This window comes from Pseudochaenichthys georgianus, chromosome 18 (assembly GCF_902827115.2).
Source record: "Pseudochaenichthys georgianus chromosome 18, fPseGeo1.2, whole genome shotgun sequence".
In the NCBI taxonomy this organism is placed as follows: Eukaryota; Metazoa; Chordata; class Actinopteri; order Perciformes; family Channichthyidae; genus Pseudochaenichthys; species Pseudochaenichthys georgianus.
Window position 1 is genome coordinate 23,450,069 of NC_047520.1, and position 26,715 is coordinate 23,476,783.

Genomic DNA, 26,715 nt, shown 5'->3' on the forward strand with positions numbered 1-26,715 from the left:
CAGTCCAAAAAGGGGATTCGGGCGGACTGCTCGGGGACAAGGCCGAGAACCAGGAAGGGGTCTCGGGCGGACGACCCGGGGTCAAAACAGAGTCCAAGGTGGGGACCATGGAGGACCGAAGGCAGCGGCAGGAAGAGTCAGGGGGCCGGGCCCGAGGGCAAAGACCGCAGCTCTCAGGGGGCCGGGCACGAGGGCGAAGACCGCGGCTCTCAGGGGGCCGGGCTCGAGGGCGAAGACCGCGGCTCTCAGGGGGCCGGGCTCTCAGGGGGCCGGGCTCTCAGGGGGCCGGGCTCGAGGGCGAAGACCGCGGCTCTCAGGGGGCCGGGCTCGAGGGCGAAGACCGCGGCTCTCAGGGGGCCGGGCTCGAGCCGGTGTCGACCGGACAGGATCAGGAGGCTGGGCAGGAAGGCGCTGATGGGCCAGTTCCGGAGATCGGGCAGGACCCGGTGTCGGCCGGACAGAAACCGGAGCCGGTCGGACAAGCTTCGGCAGGATCCCCCACGGAAAAGGACCAGGAGTTGGCAGGAACCCCGGCGAGACCGGTGATGGACATGGGGCTGGCAGGGCCCCCGGTAGCACCTCCAACGGCACGGGATATAGGGTTGGCAGGATCCCCGGCAGAAGAGTCTTCTGCGGGACCTCCAACGGGACAGGAGAAAAGGTTGGCAGGATCCCCGGCAGGGGAATAGACGGCGGGACCTCCAACGACACAGGACACAGAGTTGGCAGGATCCCCGGCAGGGGAGTAGACGGCGGGACCTCCAACGGCACAGGACACAGAGCTGGCAGGACCCCCGGCAGGGGAGTAGACGGCGGGACCTCCAACGGGACAGGAAAAAGGGTTGGCAGGACCCCCGGCAGAAGAGTATTCTGCGGGACCTCCAATGGGACAGGAGAAAGGGTTGGCAGGACCCCCGGCAGGGGAGTAGACGGCGGGACCTCCAACGACACAGGGTTGGCAGGACCCCCGGCAGGGGAGTAGACGGCGGGACCTCCAACGGCACAGGACACAGGGTTGGCAGGACCCCCGGCAGGGGAGTAGACGGCGGGACCTCCAACGGCAAAGGACACAGAGCTGGCAGGACCCCCGGCAGGGGAGCAGACGGCGGGACCTCCAACGACACAGGACACAGGGTTGGCAGGACCCCCGGCAGGGGAGTATTCTGCGGGACCTCCAACGGCACAGGACACAGGGTTGGCAGGACCCCCGGCAGGAGAGCAGTCGGTGGGACCTCCAACGACACAGGACACAGGGTTGGCAGGACCCCCGGCAGGGGAGTATTCTGCGGGACCTCCAACGGCACAGGACACAGAGCTGGCAGGACCCCCGGCAGGGGAGTAGACGGCGGGACCTCCAACGACACTTGCGTAGGGGCTTGAATAGGGAATGGAGAGGGAACTCGAGCGGAGACTTGAGAGGGGACTCGAGAGGAGACTGGAGAGGGGACTCCAGAGGGGACTAGAGAAGGGAACACGAGAGGGGATTTGAGAGGGGAACTAGAGAGGGGACTCGAGGAGGGACCAGAGGAGGGAACTCGAGAGGGAACTCGAGAGGGGACTCGAGATGGAAACAGAGAGGGAACTCGAGAAGGGACTACAGAGGGGACTAGAGGAGTAACTAGGGAAGGGAACTCGAGAGGGGAACTAGAGAGGGGACTCGAGGAGGGACTAGAGGAGGGCCTAAAGGAGGGACCAGGAGAGGGAACTTGAGATGGAAACAGAGAGGGGACTCGAACAGAGACTAAAGAGGGGACTAGAGGAGAGACTAGAGGAGGGACTAGATGAGTAACTAGAGAAGGGAACTCGAGAGGGAACTCGAGAGGGAAACTAGAGAGGGGACTCGAGGAGGGACTAGAGGAGGGACTAAAGGAGGGAATTCGAGAGGGAACTGGAGATGGAAACAGAGAGGGAACTCGAGAAGGGACTACAGAGGGGACTAGAGGAGAGAGGAGGGACTAGAGAAGGGAACTCGAGAGGGGAACTAGAGAGGGGACTCGAGGAGGGACTAGAGGAGGGCCTAAAGGAGGGACTAAAGGAGGGAACTCGAGAGGGGACTCGAGGGGGAACTGAAGAGGGAACTTGAGATGGAAACAGAGAGGGGACTCGAACAGAGACTAAAGAGGGGACTAGAGGAGAGACTAGAGGAGCAACCAGAGAAGGGAACTCGAGAGGGGACTCGAGAGGGAAACCAAAAAGGGGACTCGAGGAGGAACCAGAGGAGGGACTAAAGGAGGGAACTCGAGAGGGAACTGGAGATGGAAACAGAGAGGGGACTCGAGAAGGGACTACAGAGGGGACTAGAGGAGAGAGGAGGGACTAGAGGAGTAACTAGAGAAGGGAACTCGAGAGGGGAACTAGAGAGGGGACTCGAGGAGGGACTAGAGGAGGGCCCAAAGGAGGGAACTCGAGAGGGGACTCGAGGGGGAACTGGAGAGGGAACTTGAGATGGAAACAGAGAGGGGACTCGAACAGAGACTAAAGAGGGGACTAGAGGAGAGACTAGAGGAGGGACTAGATGAGTAAATAGAGAAGGGAACTCGAGAGGGAAACCAAAGAGGGGACTCGAGGAGGAACCAGAGGAGGGAACCCGAGATGGGACTGTGGCAGCTGGGATCGGGATCATGGCTGCTGGGGCCAGAACTGGGGCTGAAACCATGGCTGCAGGGACCGGAATTGAAGCCAGAATCATGGCTGTTGAAGCCAGAATCCTGTCTATAAGATCCAGCTCTGAAGTCGGAAACATGACTGTATAGGGCGCTCTTGGAGCCGGGACCATGGCCGCTGGGGCCGGCCCTGGAGCTGGAAACATGGCTGTATGATACAGTTCTGGAGCCTGGATAATGACTGTGTGGGGCGGTCTTGGAGCCGAAAACATGGCTGCGGGAGCCTGTACTGGGGCTGGAACCATGGCTGCTGGGGCCTGTACTGGGACTGGAACCATGGCTGCTGGGGCCCGTACTGGGACTGGAACCATGGCTGCTGGGGCCCGTACTGGGACTGGAACCATGGCTGCTGGGGCCCGTACTGGGACTGGAACCATGGCTGCTGGGGCCCGTACTGGGACTGGAACCATGGCTGCTGGGGCCCGTGCTCCTTGTCTGGCCTTGCAACGACTCTTCTTAGCAGCCGCCTGAATACTCCGTGGGCCTCCATAAGCCTGACGACTTCCAGCACATGACTCCAGAACAGGAGCAGGAACTGGGACAGAAGCATGGCTGGCTGACTACCCAGGCGGATCACTCCGAGACGTCGGTAGTCAGCAGGCTGGAAATCACACCTCCAGAGGAAGTCCAACATCCAGTCAGGTAAGAATTCCACCAAGTCGGGCTTCTCCATCGCCAACCGGTGCGCCTCTACCAGGGCGGCCTCCTTCAGCCGAACACTGGACGCTTCCTTCCACCAATCGTGGCAACATTCCAAAGGAAAAGAGAAATGTTGCAGCTCCACCTCAAAAGGATCGTCTGCTGGGTCCATTTCGGGTTGGGTCATTCTGTCACGGATGAGTGAAGGAAGCAGGACCCAAATGTAGATAACTCTTGAGAAACCCTTTATTCCAAGGATAAAGGATAAATGACAAATACAGAACAGAACACTCTCCGGTGAACTCCGTCACCAACAAACAATGACCCAACACTGAACACAGACAGAGACAAGACTAAATACAAGAAGGGGTAATCATGAAAACGAGAAACAGCCGGGCAGGGGAGGAGAAACACAAGGACAACAGGTGAACACAATCGGGTAATCAGGGAGGGAAACAGACAGAAAGCAGACAGGCAGGAAACGGGGGTGAACACTTAACACAATAAGACAGGAAACCCAAAGACAAGAAAAACACCAACACAGACCAAACTACAAACGTGACATAACATGTGAATTGTGACAATGTCACAACTCTCTTACTGTACCACCACAAACTAGTTTCTTTTGGGAAACCCTGACCGCTGACCCACCTCATCACCACTGGGTTCCAGACTTTCTGAACCTGGTAGACGAGCTGTGTAAGGAAGAGTGATCCTGTCTGTTCTCTTCTGCAATGACAACTATTGATAAGATACATTGTTGATCATTTGTTTGATTAAGCTGGTAGTACATCTGATAAAAAGCTTTTTCCCACTGTAAACATAACTTTAATTGTTTTTTTAAATTAAATACATTGAGTATGACTTGAAACGAGAATAAGAATGAAATGCTATGAATATATATAAATGGTTTACTAATTATCTTGTTTTTATTATTCTTAATGATCTCTGGTTCTGTTTAAGCTTTGTTTTTGCTCCTTCCATTCTAAATCACACACCAACCGCTTAGTAAGTGGCTTCTTTCCACAAGGTTGCGCATACGTCCACAAACGTACTTGTATTTATTATTTTTTTATTGTATGACATTCCGCACATGACAGTAAACTTGATGGCCTATTATAATTGAGCATCTACTTTATTTTTATTGATATTGTTAATAAGTTTCTGCTTGTTTGAAATTAGACTGTCTCTGACCAATGATATGAAATATTCCAAACAAATCCATGGCATTATGTTATGAATTCAAAATATCTTTATTCGGGGTCTGAGTAAATTGATCCATCACAAACTGAAAGAAAAGATGGAAAGTAGGGCTGCACGATATATGGTGTCGTGACGATAATCGCGATATGCGCATGCGTGATATTCACATCGCGTGGACGTGCGATTTAAAAAAAAAAGAAGATATTAAGTAGGCAAATTAACTCAAACACGTCATGTTACAATTATTTTGCTGCTTGCTACAAAAGGAAAACTTGCACGGCTCTCATGTCAGGGGTACTTGAGTGAGTGACATGCAGGCTCTGCATGCACAGCAAACCACCAATCACAATCAAATCTCCAAAGCAAACAGACCCCGTGATTAAAGGTAGAAACACTGAATAAAGTAGTTTCATGTGTTTCTCCAGGGCAGTTCGGCGCTGCTAACCGAGCTAGCTCAGCTTGTTGCTCTGATAACTTAAGATCCAGACGTCCGTGACTAAAATCCTTCATCCGGTTAAATATAATTAAAAAAATACCAATTGTATAGCATTAAAGTTCAAGAAAGGATGGTTTGCGGGAAAAAAAAACGGTCTTTTCTTCAATTCCTGTATGTTTTCATATCGCAAAAGCGCCGAAAGTATTTATGCTGGTGTAAGAATGACAGCGGTTGAGAATAATCAGGGTGCAAATGATATGTTGAGGGTGTATAAATTATGACGTTAAGTTGCATTAATTGTACAAGTTACCACTGTGTAAAGTTGACATATCACTCCCCCATGTCTCTTGCTGCTGATTGTGTGCACCTGGTGCCCTGTGTTGTCCCCTCCCCCCTCACCTGTGTCTTGTTGGTTCGATTGGTCTGGGTCTATTTAGGCTCTGTTTTCCTGTCAGTGTGGGTGGGATCCTTGTGGTTGGTGTTCACATGGACAGTCAGATTGAGGCTGTGTCATGTGTCTATGATTAAATAAATGCCCACACCGGGATATATGTGAACTCTCTGCCTCCTTGCTTGGTCGGGCCGCTCAACAGTTAGTCTCACAAGCGGGTCCTCGGCTCTACCTGAAAAGAGAGGGGAGTTAGCGAGAGCGCCGAAAGTGTTTATGATTGTGTAAGATTGACAGCGGTTGAGATTAATCATTGTGTGCAAATAATATGTATTAGCTAGTGATGTTACGTATTGCGCCGAGGTTTCGGAGCGTGTGTCGAGTAAGCCCCGAAGCTTTTTGTGAAGCCTGTATCGAGGCTTGTATCGTTTTGGGCCAGTGACGTCATTGATGACCAACGAAGCCTCGCTGCCTGTCGATACCATGTGACTGCTTCAGGAAGCGCTTCAGATCTTGGCGCGAGCTTCTGACAGATAAAAACCCATGGGATTCGAATCAAGATGTGTGAACCTTGTGAGAGGAGAACACTGTCGTTTGCCAGTGTTGGTTGTACGATATGTTTGCAACTCGTGAGAATGGAGCCAGCAAAGAAGAGAAGGACTTCCCCCTCTGTGGGAACACTTTGATCTGATTTCTCCCAATAAGGTAGGTTGCATACATAGTATATTACAACAGATGTATTATGTTAGATTTTGTATGGTTCATTTTTTTTACTTTTTCTATTTCATCCAAATGTGAAGTGTTTATTGTGCTCCAGGGAACTGGGATACAATAACAATACTTCATCCATGCTAAGGCATTATCGTACCATACATGAGAACAAGGAGGGACATGGAAGTGGACCTGCTAAAGGTTTGTCATTTCATATTTTGGAATCATATATTTTATAATTTAACCATGTTAACTTCACTTTATCATGCAAATAAAAGAAAGTTACAAGATACTCATTCTTAACACAGCTTGATTTTATTAATGTCAAAGCAATTTTATGTAATTACTACATCCACTGACATTCTCCGTGTATACTTGTCAGGAAACAAACTCTGGCATAAATTGGATCAGACTGTGAAGATGTCCAGGAAGACCAAGAATGCACAGCTGACGCAACTGTCCGAACCAAATAGCGGACGCTTGGAGGACCCTCTGAACTACTGGCAAACCTGCATAAACTTGCAGTCACTTTGTTGTGCACACCTGCTTCCTCAGTCCCGTGTGAAAGGGTATTTTCAAAGGCAGGAGAAGTTGTGTCAAAGAAAAGAAATCGTCTAAGCCCGAAAACTGTGGAAAAAATATTGTTTTTAAACAAAAACCAATAAAATTGTTCCATGAATCACAAGCACATTCACTGCCCTCTGCAAAGTCACACAAGCACATTCACTGCCCTCTGCAAAGTCACACAAGCACATTCACTGCCCTCTGCAAAGTCACACAAGCACATTCACTGCCCTTTGCAAAGTCACACAAGCACATTCACTGCCCTCTGCAAAGTCACACAAGCACATTCACTGCCCTTTGCAAAGTCACACAAGCACATTCACTGCCCTCTGCAAAGTCACACAAGCACATTCACTGCCCTCTGCAAAGTCACACAAGCACATTCACTGCCCTCTGCAAAGTCACACAAGCACATTCACTGCCCTCTGCAAAGTCACACAAGCACATTCACTGCCCTCTGCAAAGTCACACAAGCACATTCACTGCCCTCTGCAAAGTCACACAAGCACATTCACTGCCCTCTGCAAAGTCACACAAGCACTTTCACTGCCCTCTGCAAAGTCACACAAGCACATTCACTGCCCTCTGCAAAGTCACACAAGCACATTCACTGCCCTCTGCAAAGTCACACAAGCACATTCACTGCCCTCTGCAAAGTCACACAAGCACATTCACTGCCCTCTGCAAAGTTAAACCCTTCTTCTTTTCCAGTTTTCAAACATATATTGCTTCTTTTGTCTTTATAGAAGGCAGCAGACATTTATTTATGTATAGATATAACAACAAGATACTCTATTGATACATTGTTTTTATTATTATTATTATTATTATTATATACAGTCATTTTAAAACACTGGTGCAAAATTCTGTTAATACAGGATTGCAAATACATTTTACATCTTTTACACTTTTGTATCATTATTTCCAGTATTTTTAGTATGTCAAAGATGACAAATAATATTTGGCTGTTTTACACCTGTTCACCAGCAGGGGGTCTTGTGTTCAGATGAAGCCCATGATGAAGCCTCATGAGATGAACCCTTTTGCGAACCAATTGGCTGGAAAGCTTCAAAGCTTCATAAGGCTTCATCTCGCCATCACTAGTATTAGCGTGTATATAACATGACGTTAAAGTTGCTTTTGATTGTATAAGTGGACACTGTAAAGTTTACATCTATCACTCACCCATGTTGTTTCGTCCTGTGTCTGCTCCAGTGTGTTTGGCCAAAAGGTCCTCGGGGGAAACAAACACTGACAAAGAAGGTTCCGGGACGAACCAAGTGGCGAGATAGGCATAGGGGTTTCTGTCTTAGTTGGGAATGTAGTTATATTTATTGTGGACAGTTATAATGTTGTTCTTGTGTTCAATTAACAGATGGCTATGAATAACTAATAATGCTATGTAAATGATATTGTGGATCTTCTTTATAATAATAATAATAATGACACATGTATTTATTAAGTGTACCTGTGAATGGTTTCTCCAAATCAAATCCTCTGAAGAACTTCTATAAAAAGAGCCAGTCTTCAGTCAGAGGAGGGCGGTGAATGTCTGTTTTTTCCAATATCATGCAGCCCTAACGGAAAGGTATTTTGTAGTGATGGCGAGATGAAGCCTTATGAAGCTTTGAAGCTTTCCAGCCTTCCAGCCAATTGGTTCGCAACAGGGTTCATCTCATGAGGCTTCATCATGGGCTTCATTTGAACACAAACCCCCTGTTGGTCAAAGTGTGTACAACAGGCAGATTGGACATCTCAACAGTGTGCTCTATCTCATACCGAGTTCCCAATGAGTAAAGCCTTAGAATAACTCTAAACAACGAACATTAAATCATATTTTCATGTTAACAATATTGTTTTTATTCCAGTTGAATGATTGTGATTAAAAAGGAGGGAGGCTGGTAAACATTGCAAAGAGGGATTTGTATTCCTTACTAATATTCTAAAACTTAACCATGTTGTAGCCTGAGAAAGGCTAAACCATATCAAAGAATACATTTATTAACTACATTATCTGATTTAGCTGTAGCTTTTATAAACAACAAAAAATACGTATTGTTCAGTCGTTGAACCAGGGACCCTGCGGTCGTGAGTCAACTGCTTTCCAGCTGAGCCACAGCACGCACGTTGAATTTCACCGAAAACACTGCACTATATTTATTCCTGTATTTATTCATTTATTTATTCATGTTTTTATTCCTACATTTATTTATGCTTGTATCTATTTATACTTATGACATGTTCAGACCTCTATATGAGTGAGGGTCTGAGCTCTCTTGATTCCATCGTGTCACCGGGCCGGGTACAGGAGGGGTAATATGTTCTTATTATACATCCATTGGTATTATGAGCGTCGTGGTTCAACGGTTCAACCGATCTGAATCGCTTTCTGAAGCAGTCACGTGGTGTCGACAGGCAGCGAGGCTTCGTTTGTCATCGGTGACGTCACTGGCCCAAAACGATACAAGCCTCGATACATGCTTCACAAAAAGCTTCGGGGATTACTCGACACACGCTCCGAAGCCTCGGCGCAATACGTAACATCACTAGTATTTTGGTCCATTAAGTAGTGATGGCTAGTGATGGCAAAATGAAGCTTTGAATGAAGCATCGAACCACTTGGACAATTGTGTCGGAAATAGGTTCATTTCTCGAAGCTTCAGTTACAGCGACCTCTCCTGGCGAAGTGCAAGGCTGCAGTGGGTTTAACGTATCTTTGCCTTGAAAAATATTCGATGCACACACACACTAAGACTGAATATCATGTTCTATTTACAATTAAAGATTGATAATTGTGTGTATTGGGTTATTGAGAAGAGACTAGAGAGTGATGGACATTTCTTTGGGAGGAGAGGGCCTTTTATCAGTTATTAAAGTTGAAAAGCAATGATTAAAATACATCCATTCCGGGCTTTGAACCAGCTGCGCGGAGGACATCGCCGCATTCGGGCCACCGGCTCTACCCACTGGGCTATCTATTCCTTAAAATATTGAACTGTTTTTATATGACTGATGACTTTTTTTCTTTTTGTTCACAACTTCTCCACATTTCGAAGTGTTTCCCGAGTCAGAATCGAGACGAGGCAGTACATTGAATCGCGTGAATGGACCGCGAACCAGTCAAGTGATTCATTCAGGAAATGAAGCAGTTGCTGCTTCGCACGTCACATGTCACGTGATTTGAAGCAGTTGCTGCTTCTGACGTCATATGTCACGTGATTTGAAGCAAGCTTCGAAGCACTGCTTCTATGAAATAGGAAGTCCAGGGTTTAAGCTCCGTTCGAAGCTTCAGTGTCAAACTGCCATCACTAGTGATGGCTAGTGATGGCGAGATGAAGCCTTATGAAGCTTTGAAGCTTTCCAGCCAATTGGTTCGCAAAAGGGTTCATCTCATGAGGCTTCATCATGGGCTTCATTTGAACACAAACCCCCTGTTGGTCAAAGTGTGTAAAACAGGCAGATTGGACATCTCAACAGTGTGCTCTATCTCATACCGAGTTCCCAATGAGTAAAGCCTTAGAATAACTCTAAACAACGAACATTAAATCATATTTTCATGTTAACAATATTGTTTTTATTCCAGTTGAATGATTGTGATTGAAAAGCCTAAGGAGGCTGGTAAACATTGCAAAGAGGGATTTGTATTCCTTAATAATATTCATAAACTTAACCATGTTGTAGCCTGAGAAAGGCTAAACCATATCAAAGAATACATTTATTAACTACATTATCTCATTTAGCTGTAGCTTTTATAAACAACAAAAAATACGTATTGTTCAGTCGTTGAACCAGGGACCCTGCTGAACCAGCTGAGCCACAGCACACACGCTGAATATCCCTGAAAACACTGTAACATATTTATTCCTGTATTTATTCATTCATGTTTTTTTTCCTACATTTATTTATGCTTATATCTATTTATACTTATGACATGTTCCGACCTCAATATAAGTGAGGTTTTGAGCTCTTTTAATTCCATCGTGTCACCAGCGGGCCCGGGTACAGGAGGGGTAATATGTTCTTATTATACATCCATGGGTATTATGAGCATTGTGGTTCAACGGTTCAACCGATCTGAATCGCTTCCTGAAGCAGTCACGTGGTGTCGACAGGCAGCGAGGCTTCGTTTGTCATCGATGACGTCACTGGCCCAAAACGATACAAGCCTCGATACATGCTTCACAAAAAGCTTCGGGGATTACTCGACACACGCTCCGAAGCCTCGGCGCAATACGTAACATCACTAGTGATGGCAAAATGAAGCTTTGAATGAAGCATCGAACCACTTGGACAATTGTGTCGGAAATAGGTTCATTTCTCGAAGCTTCAGTTACAGCGACCTCTCCTGGCGAAGTGCAAGGCTGCAGTGGGTTTATCCAGAGCCGGGTTTAACGTATCTTTGCCTTGAAAAATATTCGATGCACACACACACTAAGACTGAATATCATGTTCTATTTGCAATTAAAGATTGATAATTGTGTGAATGTGGGTTATTGAGAAGAGACTAGAGAGTGCTGGACTTTTTTTTGGGAGGAGAGGGCCTTTTATCAGTTATTAAAGTATTAAAGTTGAAAAGCAATGATTAAAAGTACATCCATTCCAGGCTTTGAACCAGCTGCGCGGAGGACATCACTGCATTCGGGCCGCCGGCTCTACCCACTGGGCTATCTATTCCTTAAAATATTGAACTGTTTTTATATGACTGATGATTGTCTTTTTGTTCACAACTTCTCCACATTTCGAAGTGTTTCCCGAGCCAGAACGACCTATCTTTCTTCCTGGCTTGCTCTATAATGATACTACAATTCAAATGCAATACCAACAACAACTCAACAGCAACAACGCAAACTACCACAACCCACACATTGCGCATTGTTTAGAGCGGTCATAAAGTGTTGAAGGGCTCAAATTCGAAACTGTTTCAACCTGTCACCTGTCAGAATCGAGCCGAGGCAGTGCATTGAATCGCGTGAATGGACCGCGAACCAGTCAAGTGATTCATTCAGGAAATGAAGCAGTTGCTGGTTCGGACGTCACATGTCACGTGATTTGAAGCAATTGATGCTTCTGACGTCATATGTCACGTGATTTGAAGCAAGCTTCGAAGCACTGCTTCTATGGAATAGGAAGTCCAGGGTTGAAGCTCAGTTCGAAGCTTCAGTGTCAAACTGCTATCACTACCATTAAGTTCTTTCATAAACTCATCGTGCAATTGCATAGGACTTGATCTGTACTGTATTGCTTTAATTTCCTCTACCACTTTTCAATTGAAGAGACAAAAACAACAAATGTAATTTTCTCTAATAATTGGTTGTCTTACTGCTCCTACCAACATAACCACAGCGTGTGTCATGTATCCTTAAACAGACCAAACAAATCAATGGTGAAATGTTATTCATATTTCCTTTGAATAGTTGTTACAGTCTTAGACTGTTTTGCTCAATGCTTTGCTAAAACAAAATGCCATCTGGGTTAGGTACTGTACCGCCAAACATTTTTTAGATCAAGTTAGGAAACTATAGGTTACTTACGTAACCCCAGTCTCAGAGTAACATGAAGTGAGATGTCTCACTATGGGATGCGCCTCATCGCGGAGCAAACAGAAGCATCAATCTCATTACGCCAATCCTGATTGGCTGGTGATCTTGAAGTCAACGTCAGGGAATCACCCCCTATAAGTAGCTTGAGCCACGACGCATGCGTCATTCAAAATAAGCACCTCTTCTCGCTTCACCATAGCAAGGAGGACCGTCTGGTGAGACATCTCACTTCATGTTACTCTGAGGTCTGGGGTTACGTAGGTCACCTATAGTTCTCATTCATAACACTCCGTTCGATGTCTCACTATGGGAAATTGTAGCTCCCGTATTGTCAGACGAGCTTATCTCGAAAATCACCAAACCAACCAGAACTTAACAGGTAGAGCTCTGACTCAACCAGGTGCCCAGCACTGCTTGAGTCACACTGGGAGCAGAACGTCCAACCTGTTAAGAGGCGGACAAAAGTGAGCGGCGAGGACCAGCTCGCCGCTGCACCAATGTCTTGGATGGGAGACATCCTGGACAGAGCCCAGGATGCAGCCAGACCCTGAGTCGAAAGAGCTCGCGGACCCGAGGGTGCCTGCGAACTCTGACTCGTATGGGCCCCAAAGCAATTGCTTCCACAAAGAGAGGAGCCGTTGCTTAGTAACAGGCTTGCCCTTATAAGGGTTAGCCCAGGACACAAGGGGTTGGTCATTATGACGAAGCACCCTTGATCTGTCCCTGTACGTGCGTAAAGCACGGGCTAGACACGGCAAATCCGGCCGCTGTTCCCCGGAGGAATACAGTGGCGGGGAGGATGCCTCAATGTCAAATGTGGTACCTGAACCAACCGCCTTAAGATAAAGGCAGAGTTGGGCTTCAACCACACTCTGTTTGCCCTGGGGCGAACCGAGTGCATGAAGACTGTACAGATAGTGCATGAGTGCCACTGGCTCGCTTGGCAGCTGCCAGGGTCAGCTTCATGTCACACTGTATTCAGATTGTACCACTCACGGGCCAGGCCCATAGAGCCAAGCGCTCTGGGTGTGGGTGAAAGATCGTCCCCCCCCGCTTGGGACAGTATGTCCCTGCGTAGTGGGAGCTGCCATGGCTGCCCGCACAGCAGCCGATATATCTCCGCTAGCCAGTAAATAGCTGTGCATCCACGCCTAACGGTGCATTTAGATCGTGCATCGAAAAGAACAGCTGACACTGAGCGTTGTCTTTCGATGCGAACAGATCCACCGCGGCTCTGCCGTAACGCACCCACAGCTGGCTCACAATCCTTGGATGTAGAGTCCAGTGGTATACCTCTGGACAGTAGATCTGCCCCGAGGTTCATCACTCCCGGTTCGTGCGTCGCTCTCAGAGAGAGGAGACGTCTACCGCTCCATAGGATCAGTTTGCGCGCCAGTGTGTGTAACTGGAGAGAACGCAAACCCCCTTGGTGGTTGATATACGATATTGTGGTCGTATTGTCTGTCCTCACGAGGACGTGATGTCCCCTGAGGAAAGGCAGAAAGCGTTTTAGGGTGAGAATGTTATATACTGCATTGTCTTGTTTATGTTTCTTATGCTGGTGTTAGGTATTGTGTATCTTGTTTTTATGTGTTTGTACGGCGACCTTGAGAGCCCTGAAAGGCGCCTATATAAAATAAATGAATTATTATTATTATTATTATTATTAAAAGCTCCAGGTAATTTATGTGCGCCCGCTGGAGGTCTCTGCTCCAGAGACCCCTCACCGGGCGACATTCATAAATACCTCCCCAACCTGTCAGACATGCGTCCGTGGTGACCACTTTCCGTGAAAGGACAGCACCCATAGGCACACCTCGTACTAGAAAAGTCGGGTGCAGCCAGTGGCGCAGTTCCATTACGTATTTCACAGTAACCATCACTCTTTTAGTTTTAGGGCGGCCACCCAGCGCTGAAACGCCCTCATGTGTAAGCGTCCCAGTCGTATGACCAGGATGGCTGACGCCATGAGCCCCAGCAATCGCAGGCATGATCTGAAGAGAACATGTTTGTGCAGCTGGAAAAGAGCGAGACAAGCTCTGAAAGCTTTCACTCTTTCCACTGACAAGCGAGCTGAAAAGGGCACCGAGTTCAGGCGTAAACCCAGGAAGAGTATAGTCTGCGCGGGGCACAACATGCTCTTCTCTGTGTTTATTATGAAACCCAGGTTGAGCAGGTGCTTTACGAGGACATTTGTCTGCGTAACAGCCTCCTGCTCCGACTGTGCGAGAAGCAGCCAGTCGTCCAGGTAGGTCGCCAGGCGAATACCCTGTTGTCTTAACGGGGCTATCGCGGCTTCCGTACATCGTACACACACCCTTGGACTGAGAGACAGACCGAAGGAGAGTACTCTGTATTCATAACAGATCCCCTGAAATGCGAATCTCAGATATTTCCTGTGTGGGTAATATACTGGGATGTGAAAATACGCATCTTTCAGGTCGATGTAAACCAGTCGTCTTGTCACACGAGCCGCAGCAGAGATGTGTGAGTGAGCATTCTGAACTTATATCTTTTTAGATATTTGTTCAGAGCCCTCAAATCAAGTATCGGCCGAATTCCGTTCCCTCCCCATTTGGGAACGATGAAGTACTTGGAATAGAAGCCGCCCTGACTCTGCTCGGCGGGTACAATAGATATAGCCCTCTTTTCTAGGAGTGAGAGAATCTCTCTCTCCAGAATATGGGCTGACTCTCCTCGGGCCTGCGGAAAATGTTTTATGACAGAATAATCAATAAGTGTGTGACATGTGTTTATGCGGACTTGAGGATGGTGTTGAGGCATCTCTCGAGGCGGCAGGAACACATTTAGAGCTGGGGAACCGTGGACTTCCAGCTCTGTCACAGAGGGGAGAAGGAGGGGCTGTCACGCCGCCCGCTTCTTCTTCCTTGACTGCTGGCAAAAATTCTGGGTTGGCTGCGTCTGGGCTGCAGACGGAACCAGAGATTTTCTAGGCCAGCTCGCCCTCGTCCCCTGCATGGGCTGGGGACTCGGGCGGACTGCGACCTCTGCGTTTTTGGTATTTTGAACCGAGCAGGGTTCGGGGCAGCTTGGACGAAGGGCTGCCGCTGCGAAGCCAGCGGCTGGGCCCTTCGAGGGAGGCAGAGGTGGAGGGCCTCGTCCTCCTTCTTTTTCGACTCGCATCTCCTCTGCATGGAGGCAAGAGCGGAGCCGAAAATCCCCTCGGGAACGATGGGCATGTCAAGCACATCCTCCTTTTCCCGGTCTGGGAGGTTGGTGAGGTTGAGCCATCTAGCTCTTTCCTGCACCACCATGATCCCCATTGTTTTGCCCGTGGCCTGGACGGCGCAGCGTTGGACACGGAGACAAATGTCTGTGACCGCGGACAACTCGTCCAGAACGGCCGGTCCAGGATTACTCGACATATCCTCACAGAGCTCCGCTTGGTATGCGGTTAGCAGTGAGGCAACGTTCAGAGCCCTGGCGGACAACGCTGCGGCTCTGTAGGACCGTTCATTCATGGTCGACTGGAAACGGTCCACCTTCGCTGGCAGCGTGGGGTTTCTGCTTGGTGACGGGCCCATCCTCGGTAGGAGGTGGGCTGCCACCAGCAGTTCCATCGGCGGTATGCGGAGCAGGACGAGCCTCTCCATTCCATCGCAGTCTAGGGAGAAGACACCCTGGATTGAAGCTGCTGGGGGTCCCAGCAGCTTCTACTGAAGCCTTCCCCAACTCCGGGGACTTCCGGCCGGGGACTTTGGGCGGCAGTATACGCCGTGAAGTGGGTTGCGGCCTGCCAGTAAACCCAAAGCAGAAGAAGAAGAAGTGACGTCAGCGGCTTAATTTGCCTAATCCTCCCTCAGGGACCTTTTCCGGTGTGAACGCGATCTGTACTTAGTTCATGCGAACTAAAGAGTTCGCATGAACTAAGTTCGCATGAACCTTTGTGGGAAAAGTACCGCAGTGTGAATGCACCTAATGAGAAGTGTTATGTTTATAATTTGGTAACAATAATTCCAGCAGATTTCAAAGCTGGTTCCCAAGAAAATATTTAACTCCTCAGCATAATAATGTAGCCCAATTCAGAATTTGATCCCTCTATTCATTGTAAGCTTTTGAGGTCAGGTCGATGGATTCATATGAGACCACACTGAACCTAGTGGGAGCCAAGAGGGAGTATGGTTACATATGGCGATGAGAAGAATGTCTTGTCACTTGACGGTCTAGGTTTTGAAACCCAACTACAGACATTACACTGGGGATAGGGAGGCTTTGTTGATGTGTCATTAGGGGAGGAGATTTGAATGCAAGGCAATAAGAAAGGGATGGGAATGAATGGAAGAAATTAATGCAACATGTGTTTGTGGGTAAGACATTAACGTAAACAACAAGGAGTCAATCAAGCATGGCATGGGAAAGTGTTCTGTCCAAGAGAATAGATGTAAAAAAGCTGGTTCACAACAATGTTTGGTTGGAAACAACTAGAGTACTTGTCAAATATTTTTCTTCGTAATCTTTACAGACTTTCCATAAGCATAGGACATTGTAAACCTAATCTTGCTACTTGCCCATAAATGTTTTATCAAACCACTTTTGGATATAACATACTGCATTATCTTCAATTCCCTTTTGTATCCATTCCATGTAGAAGTATTTTTCCAATTCTGCTTCATTTATTTTTAAAATTTACATCATTGCCAAATGAGAAATGGAACTGAGAAAGAACAGCCTTGTAAAATCTGAAGTGAATATAATGGACATAACATACATGTGAAAATGTATTAAGATGTGTGTGTGTGTGTGTGTGTGCGTGCGTGCGTGTGTGTGTGTGTGCGTGCGTGCGTGCGTGTGTGTGTGTGTGTGTGTGTGTGTGTGTGTGTGTGTGTGTGTGTGTGTGTGTGTGTGTGTGTGTGTGTGTGTGTGTGTGTGTGTGTGTGTGTGTGTGTGTGTTAAAGTCCGACCCCTTAAGTGCCCCAGCCCCTGCTCTTGCAGCTCCTGCAGGTTTGGTGGTGTTCACATACCGAAAGGTTACAGCTGTGTAATGAGAATGTCATGCTAAGTGCAGCCTGTGATTCCTCCAGAATCAGTCAAAGCAGCCGCAGGTCTGACAAAGAGCGGTTTGAGGTGAAGCGCAAACACTTTCAAAGTGTACCTGTGTAGTTTCTCTCTGACAGACAAGGGGATTCTCAAAGGAACTGGGTCTTGACATTGCAGGCTTTGAAGGACAGTTCTAGATCTTTACTATTTATGAGGCCTTGAAATAATGACAGCAGTAAGTGCTGCCTTCTGGGGGCTCCGTCCTGCCCACAGTCCTTCCACATGTCCAACGCAACTGATTAATGGCTTCATTGGAAAACAAAACAGATTATGAATGGGCAGCCACAGCCAGAGGTGGGAGAAGTACTCAGGTCTTGTACTTCAGTAAAATTAGAAGTACTAAGATCTTGTACTTGAGTAAAAGTAGAAGTACCAGAGTGTAGGAATACTCTGTTACAGTAAAAGTCTAGCATTCGTTGAGCGTTACTCAAGTAAAAGTAGAAAAGTATAGAGTGGTGCAGGGATGACATATTTACCCGGAAGTAAACTGCGCTCTGGTTCCCTCGACAAAAAGCAGTGGGATTTCTCCATAGGATTAGGAAAATAGCTGGAAATAAGATCTGTGGAAAACGAACCTGTTTGATAAATGCACGTTTTGTTCAGCCGGATAATATCCACATGTCTACCCTACTTTTATAATTGTTGAATCATAAATCGAATCACCAGAAGCAAATGCTAACGTTATGCTATAAACGAACTACAGCAGGGTCGCACAACTTCAATGTCACGCTAACTTAAGATCGATATTGAAAAATACAGATTCAAAATTGTACAAGTTGAAGCGTTTGTTTTAACAGTACTTGCTTTCAAGCAGAACAGGGGCAAACAAACAGGAGTGTTTACGTGTTTGGCGTAATGACGTACAACGTCCTCCACAACTTCCATACTCCTATTCAGCCACTCGGTAACAACCATCGTTTTTCAGACACGTAAACTCTTCAGAAATCACCCTGCTGATGTATTTAATGTCGTAGAACAAAACGTGATCCGTCTCTCTTGTGTCAACAACAGACCATATCTCCAGCCATTTTCCAAAATCCTATGTAGAAATCCCATTGACTCTGAGACGAGGGAACCCGTAGTGGTAAAACGCTAACTCACTTCCGGGTTTTAGGACTGTCATCACAAACGGACGTCCCTTAACGTGATGCTCCGAGGAAAGGACGTCCCATTGCTCTTAAAACTAATTTCCTTACTTCCTCTCTTCTCGTGGTTTCCTCATCATTAATCCAAATCTGTAAAGTAACTAAAGGTATTAAATAAATCTAGTGGAGTAGAAGTACACAAATTACCTCTGAATTGTAGTGGAGTACACAGTAGCATAACATAGTAAACTCAAGTAAATCAAAGTCTTTCCAAATTGTACTTAGGTACAGTACTTGAGTAAATGTAATTGGTTACATCCCACATCTGGCAACAGCATATCTGAATCCTTGGATGGATTAAAGCCATATACAGGCAGGAAGTCTTATCGCTGCGAAGGGTGCTGTACATTCCTCCAGTAGAAAGCTGAGTTATGTTCTTGAATGCTGCTGTAACCACGCTATCTTTCTGGTTTGTTTACACAGACGCTGAGCCACAAATCACACACGTCATTAAAGTTGAATCACCAAACGCCTGCAATCGTTCAAGTCCCACAAGACATGTGTCTTGGCCGCCCCTCAGCCACGGAGGTTGAGGAGGATCCCGATCTGCTGCCCAGGCTGGGGCTTGTCTTCTGTTCTTGCGCCACGTCTGCTCACATATAGTTCCAATAAGCACCCAAGCTCAGCGCTCTGTGTTTAATCAAAGTCAGCCCTGGGGTAGTTCATCTTCCTTTGAGCAGGGTCTCATTTTATTTTCTGCTATCTCTGAAAATCTCTTCTTTTGCTCCTGCAAAAAATATGAGGGATCTTTCTTTTAAGGGCGTACTTTAAACACATCCAAATTGAAGCTTCTATAGAAGCCATGCTTAATCTTCACCCATTCCCTTTGCCCTGTTCATCTTTGCGCAACTCCACCCAGAGTTCTAGGACAGACTGGTGTGGGGGGGGCAGGGGAGGGAAATGCTGACAGATCACTGAAACAACAAGAAAAGGGTGAATGGACGGCTAAGAAGAGTTTGAGATAAGTGTGGAGGGATGTGCGTATAAGTAGGACACAGAATAGCCAGTGAGGAGCTGAGTGAAAAGAACTGCTTTGAGCAAATAAACGCCCCCTTACTCCTTGTGGTTTAGGCCAGATTTACATTTAGTGGGCTAAAGTATAAGACAGAAGAGCTCGGCAGAAGAGCTCGGTGAGGCCTCCTTTACTGCTTGCTGATGGACGGTATCTTACTCAGGAGGCTGATAATTACATTTGTATGACGTGTTTAAATGCATGCAGCAGGGGTGACGATGAAGACAAGACGAAAACAATCTGCACAGTCCAGGTTTTCTTGTCTGCAATGAAAATGGAACTTTAAACTTGCTATCATTTGAGTGTATTTACTGGACTGCCTGCAGGTCTGTAACCGACAAAGAAAATAAATGAAAATTAAAAGCGATTCAGCAACTGATAGTAGAGCTGAAGCTGTGTTTACTGTATGATGTATGGAACATGCCAGAGTGTGGATTTGTCTGGACAGGTACGGAGACATGGCTGTCATTCTCTGGAACATTCATCTCTGACACTCCTGAGGTGTGTAGTGGGTACTTAATTACAAAGGAAACAAAACAAGTGGGATGGTTTTAGTAATATTGGTAAACCATTTCATGTACATTCCTCAAACATATTTAACATTTCTCAATTTAAGGGGCTTCCAAGAGGAGCGCCCTTTGCCCTGCCTTTGGCAATCCAGTAAAGATCAGTGGAAGTATGATGGGGTTGTAGAGCGCAACAACTGTGGTTGAAGGGAGAGGTCTGAGCCTCTAATCTCGTCGTTGCAGCTTAAAGGAAAGCAGACCGGTTGAAATGGTTCTGATGCTTTGACTTTCCCACGGGACAGACAGTGTGGAGATCTTTTCTCAAGCTCCTGTTGCTGGTTACAGTTACAGTGCTTTTCTACAGCGTAACCAGCAGCGGTGCACAACTACTGCAATTAGTCTGCTACGTCTATTTCATTCATTGATAACGTTTATATCTTACGTGCTCTTGCATTTACTCCCGAAGTAAGTACTACACAGCGTTTACCTCTATTACGCTTTAATTTGCTCATTTGCAGGTCAAACAACTTGACTGAAACCAGGATATATTTATAAAACATAGTAATAGTATATTGCTATCGGATTGGTTACAAGTCAAAAGTACAGTAATAGCGTGTCTACACCAGTGTTTTAAGAAGTACCCAGATCATTTAATTAAGTAAAAGTACAAATACTTTGTCAAAGTTCAAAATGTTTCTTAAGTAAAAGTACAAAGGTGTTCGCATCAAAATATACTTAAAGTACAATTGCTCATTCTGCACATCAGAATAATATAAAGTACACAAGTATAATAAGCTAAATCAGGGTTCCCACGCTTGACGTGACATTTTTTTCCATGCTACCTCCTGATTTTCCAGGTACCATATTAAGTGATGATCTATAGGCCCCTGAAGCTTGTGAAGTGTGACCTGACCATCTTCAGCGACCCCCATATTGCTGATGTCAAATGACTTGCAGCAAACTTGCAATAAGCCTTGTGGACATCTCCTCCTGGTACCTCTCCAATCCAGTCCTTGTATTGAGAGTCATCTTTCCAATGTGACTTGAATCTGCCGCGTGTCATTGTCACTCACTCCCGTAATGCATCACACATTTGAGATTATGAGTCTTACTAATGAACCTAAAAGGGAAAACATAAGGCTGGTTCCCTTGTGGTTCCTCAGTACAGCAACCCCACTAGTAAGCTTAGCTTAACAGTATAGATGTATAGAATCAGTCTAGGCATGATCAATGAATTTTCAAAAATGTCTCACCCCAAATGTTCCTATTTACTAGTATAATTTTTTTTAAGAAAAAAACGAAAAATCACAAAATAGTAGATATAAGAATGAATGTTACAAAATGTATCAAGACTAGACTATTCATGTCAACTAGTATAGAAGTAATGTCACAGGCACAGCCTAATGTGAAAATGTATTGGTAGTTAGCTAGCAATGCAAGCTAGCCAACACTAGCTAGTTAGTTAGCAAACTGAATGTTGGCTAGCAAGATTGCACTCCATGTGCTTGCTAACCATCATTAACAAATCCAAATTCAAAACAAACTCAAACTGCTAGCTAGTTAGCAAGATTGCACTGCTTACTAACTAATGTTGATAAACCCAAGTTTACCACAGTTAAACACAGCTACTTACATTTGAGGATAAACTTGCATAAGAAGTTTCACTATAGATGTCAAGGCTCCCGTGTTGGCTTGGAAATGCATGTATTTCACCCTTCTATTGAGATCGCGAGTAACGTTATTATTCCTGAAGTCCACCAATCCGAAACTATACTTTTAAAGTCCATATCACCAAGTTGCCTGCATCAAATTCCAACATCCAATATAGGATGCCAAGAGCATGCTCTACAACATGGGATCATCCATTTCTATCTACAGTAAAAGCTGTTCACATGTAAAGTGTTTTTATAAACTCATCTTAATTCTGTGCTCAATAGTTTCATTTTATTAGTATTTTACACCTCATCCAATAACAATTTCCAGGACAACTGTTTCTATTTCCATGTAAGTGTTCACTTTTGCTCAGTTTCCATGACTTCTCCATACCTGGAAAATGAAAAAATTAATTCCATGTTTTCCAGGTACCGTGGGAACCCTGTAAATGTACTTTTAGTATCAAAACGAAAGTACACGTTATGCAGAATAACAGGTCGCGCAGTGGTCTGTGCATCCGATCATCAGATCAAGGGAGTGCTGGGGAACTCCAGTTCGAAACCCGCTCCTGCCGTTGTGTCCTTGGGCAAGACACTTCACCTGAACTTGCTCCTGTGGGTATTGTCCACAGTGACCATTGCATGTATACAAAATATGTGCAATGTGTATCTGTAAAGCGCTTTGAGCACTGGAAAAGCGCTATAATAAATGTAAGGAATTATTATTATTAGAATGGTCCTTTATACAGTATTATATTATTATGGTTATTATATGATCCTGTTTTTATACATATTCATTTTAGTATTGTAATTCAGCAATGTAGACTAAATGTGAACTACTGTGGAGAGTACTAGTACAATACTGTAGTATGCCATATCAGCATATCAGGTATTTTATATGGACAATGTAGTGGAGTACAAAGTTCAACATTTGCCTCTGAAATGTAGCAGAGTAGAAGTTTAAAGTAGCAATAAATGAACATACCTAAATAAAGTACAAATGTGTCAAAAGGTACTCAAGTACAATACTTGAGTAAATGTCACTTTTGTGGTCAACAATAAATGCTACTGTTCAACACTTCAGAGGAATGTGCATGTTGAAGGCAGCAGTAGATCGTGGTTAAGCTGCAGAAACGTCAAAAGAGAGTTTGTATCACATCAAAACTTCTGTCAACTTTCTCTCCACTCGTGACCTAGTGCTTATATTTAACCTGTTGCAAACAATTCATAGCCATGATAGTACCATGTGTTCACTAGTTAGTTTAGTTCACACTCAAACTAAAGCCCAACCCTGCTGAATCTGGAGCATATGCAGTCATTTATGTGGCAAGATATGAATCTGTCCATTTGGTTGACAGTTAACAAAAACAGTGTGAATAGCGAGTTTATTTATTATTTATTAATAATAAGATGGCGGTGCAGACATGCAGCAGCGGCCCCTAGCTCTCCCGAGTCTTTAGTGTTTTCAAGTGTTTTTAACGTTTGTTCGTTCGTCTAGTTCACCATCCATGCAGGAATACAGGCATGTAAACATTATTGTATCTACTGTGTCCACATGGATATTAGCCCAGCCCTGCAGCAGGGTATAGAGCAGTGGAACCAGGAGGTGGCTGCAATGTTCTCATTATTTTCTCGGACACCTGCCAAAAAAAGAAAGCCTTCTCCTTTTTGTCAAGGAGTGAAACAGCTGTTTTTTTTGGGGGGGGGGGGGGGGGGGGGGGGTGCAGGAGAAACCCTGCAGAGCTGCATGTACAGAGAGGGAAACTGCTGATGTGAAACGTACTGTATCAAACTACAAAGCTAGACCACATGACCATGCCGCCCTCTGATATCTCCTTCCAGCTTCCTGCTGCCGCCACTAAATCCCTAAGGCAACAATACTACTCCTCCATTTGGAAACACTTACAAATTAATTTGTCTTTAAAAAATCTTAGCTCAAGGCCCACTTACTAACTTTTTCTTTGTAGAGGAGGGGATTTCCATGTGAGCGCCCACTGACAGGATCAAGACTGCACCCATATTCCCGCTCTGAGTTTTGGAGCTATAGTAATGTATACAGCTGCTGTAAGCACAGAGCACCATGGATTCATTCTGTAATGCTACTTGCTACATATTGAGCCTCGTTTTTCCCCCTATATGTGTGTACATTCTGTAACATGTTCCCCATTACATGAAGTGTAACGAGCTATTAGTGGCTTTTGCCCAGCCTTTCAGTTTCTGGAATCTTGGCATGCAGTGACATCACTAAAGATGAATGTGACAGAGCAATTAGACAGGGTGTTAACAAGCAGCAGTTAAACAGGATTATTATCACCAATCAAGAGGTTAAACTGAAACTGAGCACACCTGTAAAGCACTGTTAACGTTTGTGTGTAAATACGACCTGGATAAGTATGATTACCTTTTAACAACCTTTGTAATTTGGCCTTTGTTTTTCTCTTCCCATAACTCTGCCTCACCTGCTTCTGTTCCTGAGCTGTCTGACTACTTGACTCTCGCCTCATCGGACTTCTATTGACAAGGTCAGCACATTCCAGTACCTCGGCATTAACGCAGTGTTTAAGGATAGAGGAAATACAGAATGAAATGTAATATTGGGTTTACTAAGCTTTAGGGAGAACTAGTTGCACCACAGAGCGAAGCTGACTCCTGCTCCTCTGCATGGGGCGGCTGTGGGTCAGGGGGTATTCCACTTATCGGAAGAAATGTGCTTCTATCCCCTCTTCCACTTTGCATTTGCATTGTGACTGAGCATTAGATTAGATCCTCATGAGCCGCCCAGCCATCAGTGTGAATGTGTGTGGGGGGGGGGGGGGGGGGGGGGTGCATGCGGGCATGTAGTGTATTACATTACATTACATGTCACTTGTTAGACACTTTACCCAAATACTGTGAGCAATTTGGAGTGGAGTTTCTTGAACCAGATCCAAAAATCAGACTAAAGCCGCAATACAAGTCCCTTCACCGTTTGCCAAGTAGGCAAACATGCACAGAAAGTCACTTGGGTGTATTTGTGTGGTCTTTTCATAAATACCTGCCTCCTGAGATGATAAACCAATGAACCAATGACTTTGTGTTGGTGACCTCCAGTTACCCTAAAACCCTTCTCTGTGTGGCGTGTTGAATTATGTTTGCATTTCCAATAAGCAGAATTCCATCTTTTCGGCCGTGAAGAGCAGTTTTAAATGGATTACAAGATACGAGACAGACTGTGAGACATAGCTCAGCAGACTGTTGGTGAATCCTTCACATGTGTTAAGGAGAAAGAACCTGTTCTAACTTTGGATATGTTAATGCAAGAGGAGACAGCTATAGCTTATAATGTGTGATACTTATTCCCAAGTGTAAATCCTGCTCAAATGGGGAAATTGTTATCAAACCCAAAATAACTGATGACAGACAAACTGTTCCATGATATTTGGATGCATTGCCTATTCCTGATTCTCACATAAGACTTCATTCACACCTTTAGCAAACTCAGAAGAACTCTTTAAACTCACGTTGGGTTTATCCATGTCTGACCTTCTGACAGAGGCAGGGTAGACTTCATGCTCTACATTTTTCTTAGATAAACTATCAAATTATTATCTTCAACACGTTTAAGGACCTTATTAGGGAGCCACCGTACCTGCCGGTCATGAGCTGGCTCCGGGACGGGCTACAGAGCGGCTGCACGTAGTAGTTCTCCAGTTTGACCCCCTGCGCTGCCAGCCGGTCCAAAGTCGGGGTTTTGATCTCGGAGCCATGGTACCCCACATCCCTGAAGCCCTGGTCATCCACCAGGATGAAGATTATGTGCGGCGGGGAGCTCGGCTTCTCAAACTCCTTCTCCCGGTTGCGCAGGTCGGCGTTCCAGTTATCCCACGACATCTGAACGCTCCACGTCTGAGAAACGATGAAGCTGAGAAACAGGGTGACGGGGACCCACAGCAGGAACATGATTCAGATAGATCCGGGTCCACACCTCCAGGCACGGTTACTGTCGGGCAGTGGGACGGTGTGTCCGAGTGGGAACGTGTTGCACATTTTCAGGGGGGGCAGCACCGCTTGGTAATCGGGTATGCATCGTGTTCAGTGTTCAGTCCTCCTCTCCAAACATAGACTGTATGAGGCTCCAAACACACTGACAGCTCAGCGGTGTGTGCGTGTGTGTGTGTGTGTGTGTGTGTGTGTGTGTGTGTGTGGGGGGGGGGGGGCAGAGGCAGAGGCTACAGCTCTGTGGATGAACCCCTGGGGAGCCCAACACTCTGCATGGTGCAAACAAGTTCCAAAACTGTATGTACAGAGGATGGGATATCGCCCCTCCGACTCAATAAGTTGTTGTCAAAAGACGTGCAGAAGTTCCAAAGAACGAGCAGACCGTGAAGCGGCTTGTGCGGTGCGTCCACGGCAGATCGTGTCCTCCATCCTGTCCCTGCTGGGCGGAGAGCGGAGAACCTGTGAGGAGTTCAGGCTCACCTTGGACGTGTTTCAGGAGGAGGCTGGTCCATGTGGACGCCCTGCAGCACGCTACACTTTGATGCGTTCACGAGCCGCTCGGAAAGCTCGACACCCACGGTTTAGTGGGAAGTAACGCTGCACATTTCGTTTTCTAATGTATCTTTTGTTATTCAGCATATCTTTTCTCTTCTGTACATCCATGAAAAATCACATTTGTTTATCAGAATTAGAAACAGGTGTATTGCTAAGTAAGTTTACACATATGCCTACGAGGAATTTTCCTAGGTGTATTTGGCGCATACATGAACAGTCAAAAAAGATGAATTGAAAGAAAAAACACCATAAACTAAACAATTGTAAACAATTAACTATTTTAACATAAAAATGTAGGGATATATATATGAAAATATATATACTACGTAAAGTATAATAAGACAAAATACTAATAAAATAGGTACAGAAATAAAATAAAAACAGCAGGGGAGATATATTTCACATCCTCCCTGGTGAAAGGAAGGTACACTGAGTGACATGTAGAGGTAAGGCTGCAAGAACAACCATTCTTCAAACTGTATTTCATTTACTAATAATGAGGGCAACAGACACTAATCAACACTGTCGTAAATGCACCAGTGTTAGTATTCATTTCAACTGCAGTCCTATGTTGAGATTTTTTGAAACCAGCGATGACACCACACACAAAGTAAAAAGCATTCTCAAGACACAAGCCATAAAGAGACGCAGGAAACAGATCAGCT

General features: G+C 45.8%; 1 protein-coding gene across 1 annotated transcript in view; it reads right to left on the bottom strand.

Annotated features, from left to right (window-relative positions):
- arsj (arylsulfatase family, member J) overlaps positions 1-25,957 on the bottom strand; it is a 52,198-nt gene extending 26,241 nt beyond the window's left edge. Inside the window, exon 1 of the mRNA XM_034106487.2 lies at positions 25,146-25,957. Coding sequence (XP_033962378.1) covers positions 25,146-25,456 — 311 coding nt within the window. The 5' untranslated portion in view covers positions 25,457-25,957. The remainder of the gene's footprint in view (positions 1-25,145) is intronic.
- Positions 25,958-26,715: the final 758 nt, after the last annotated feature.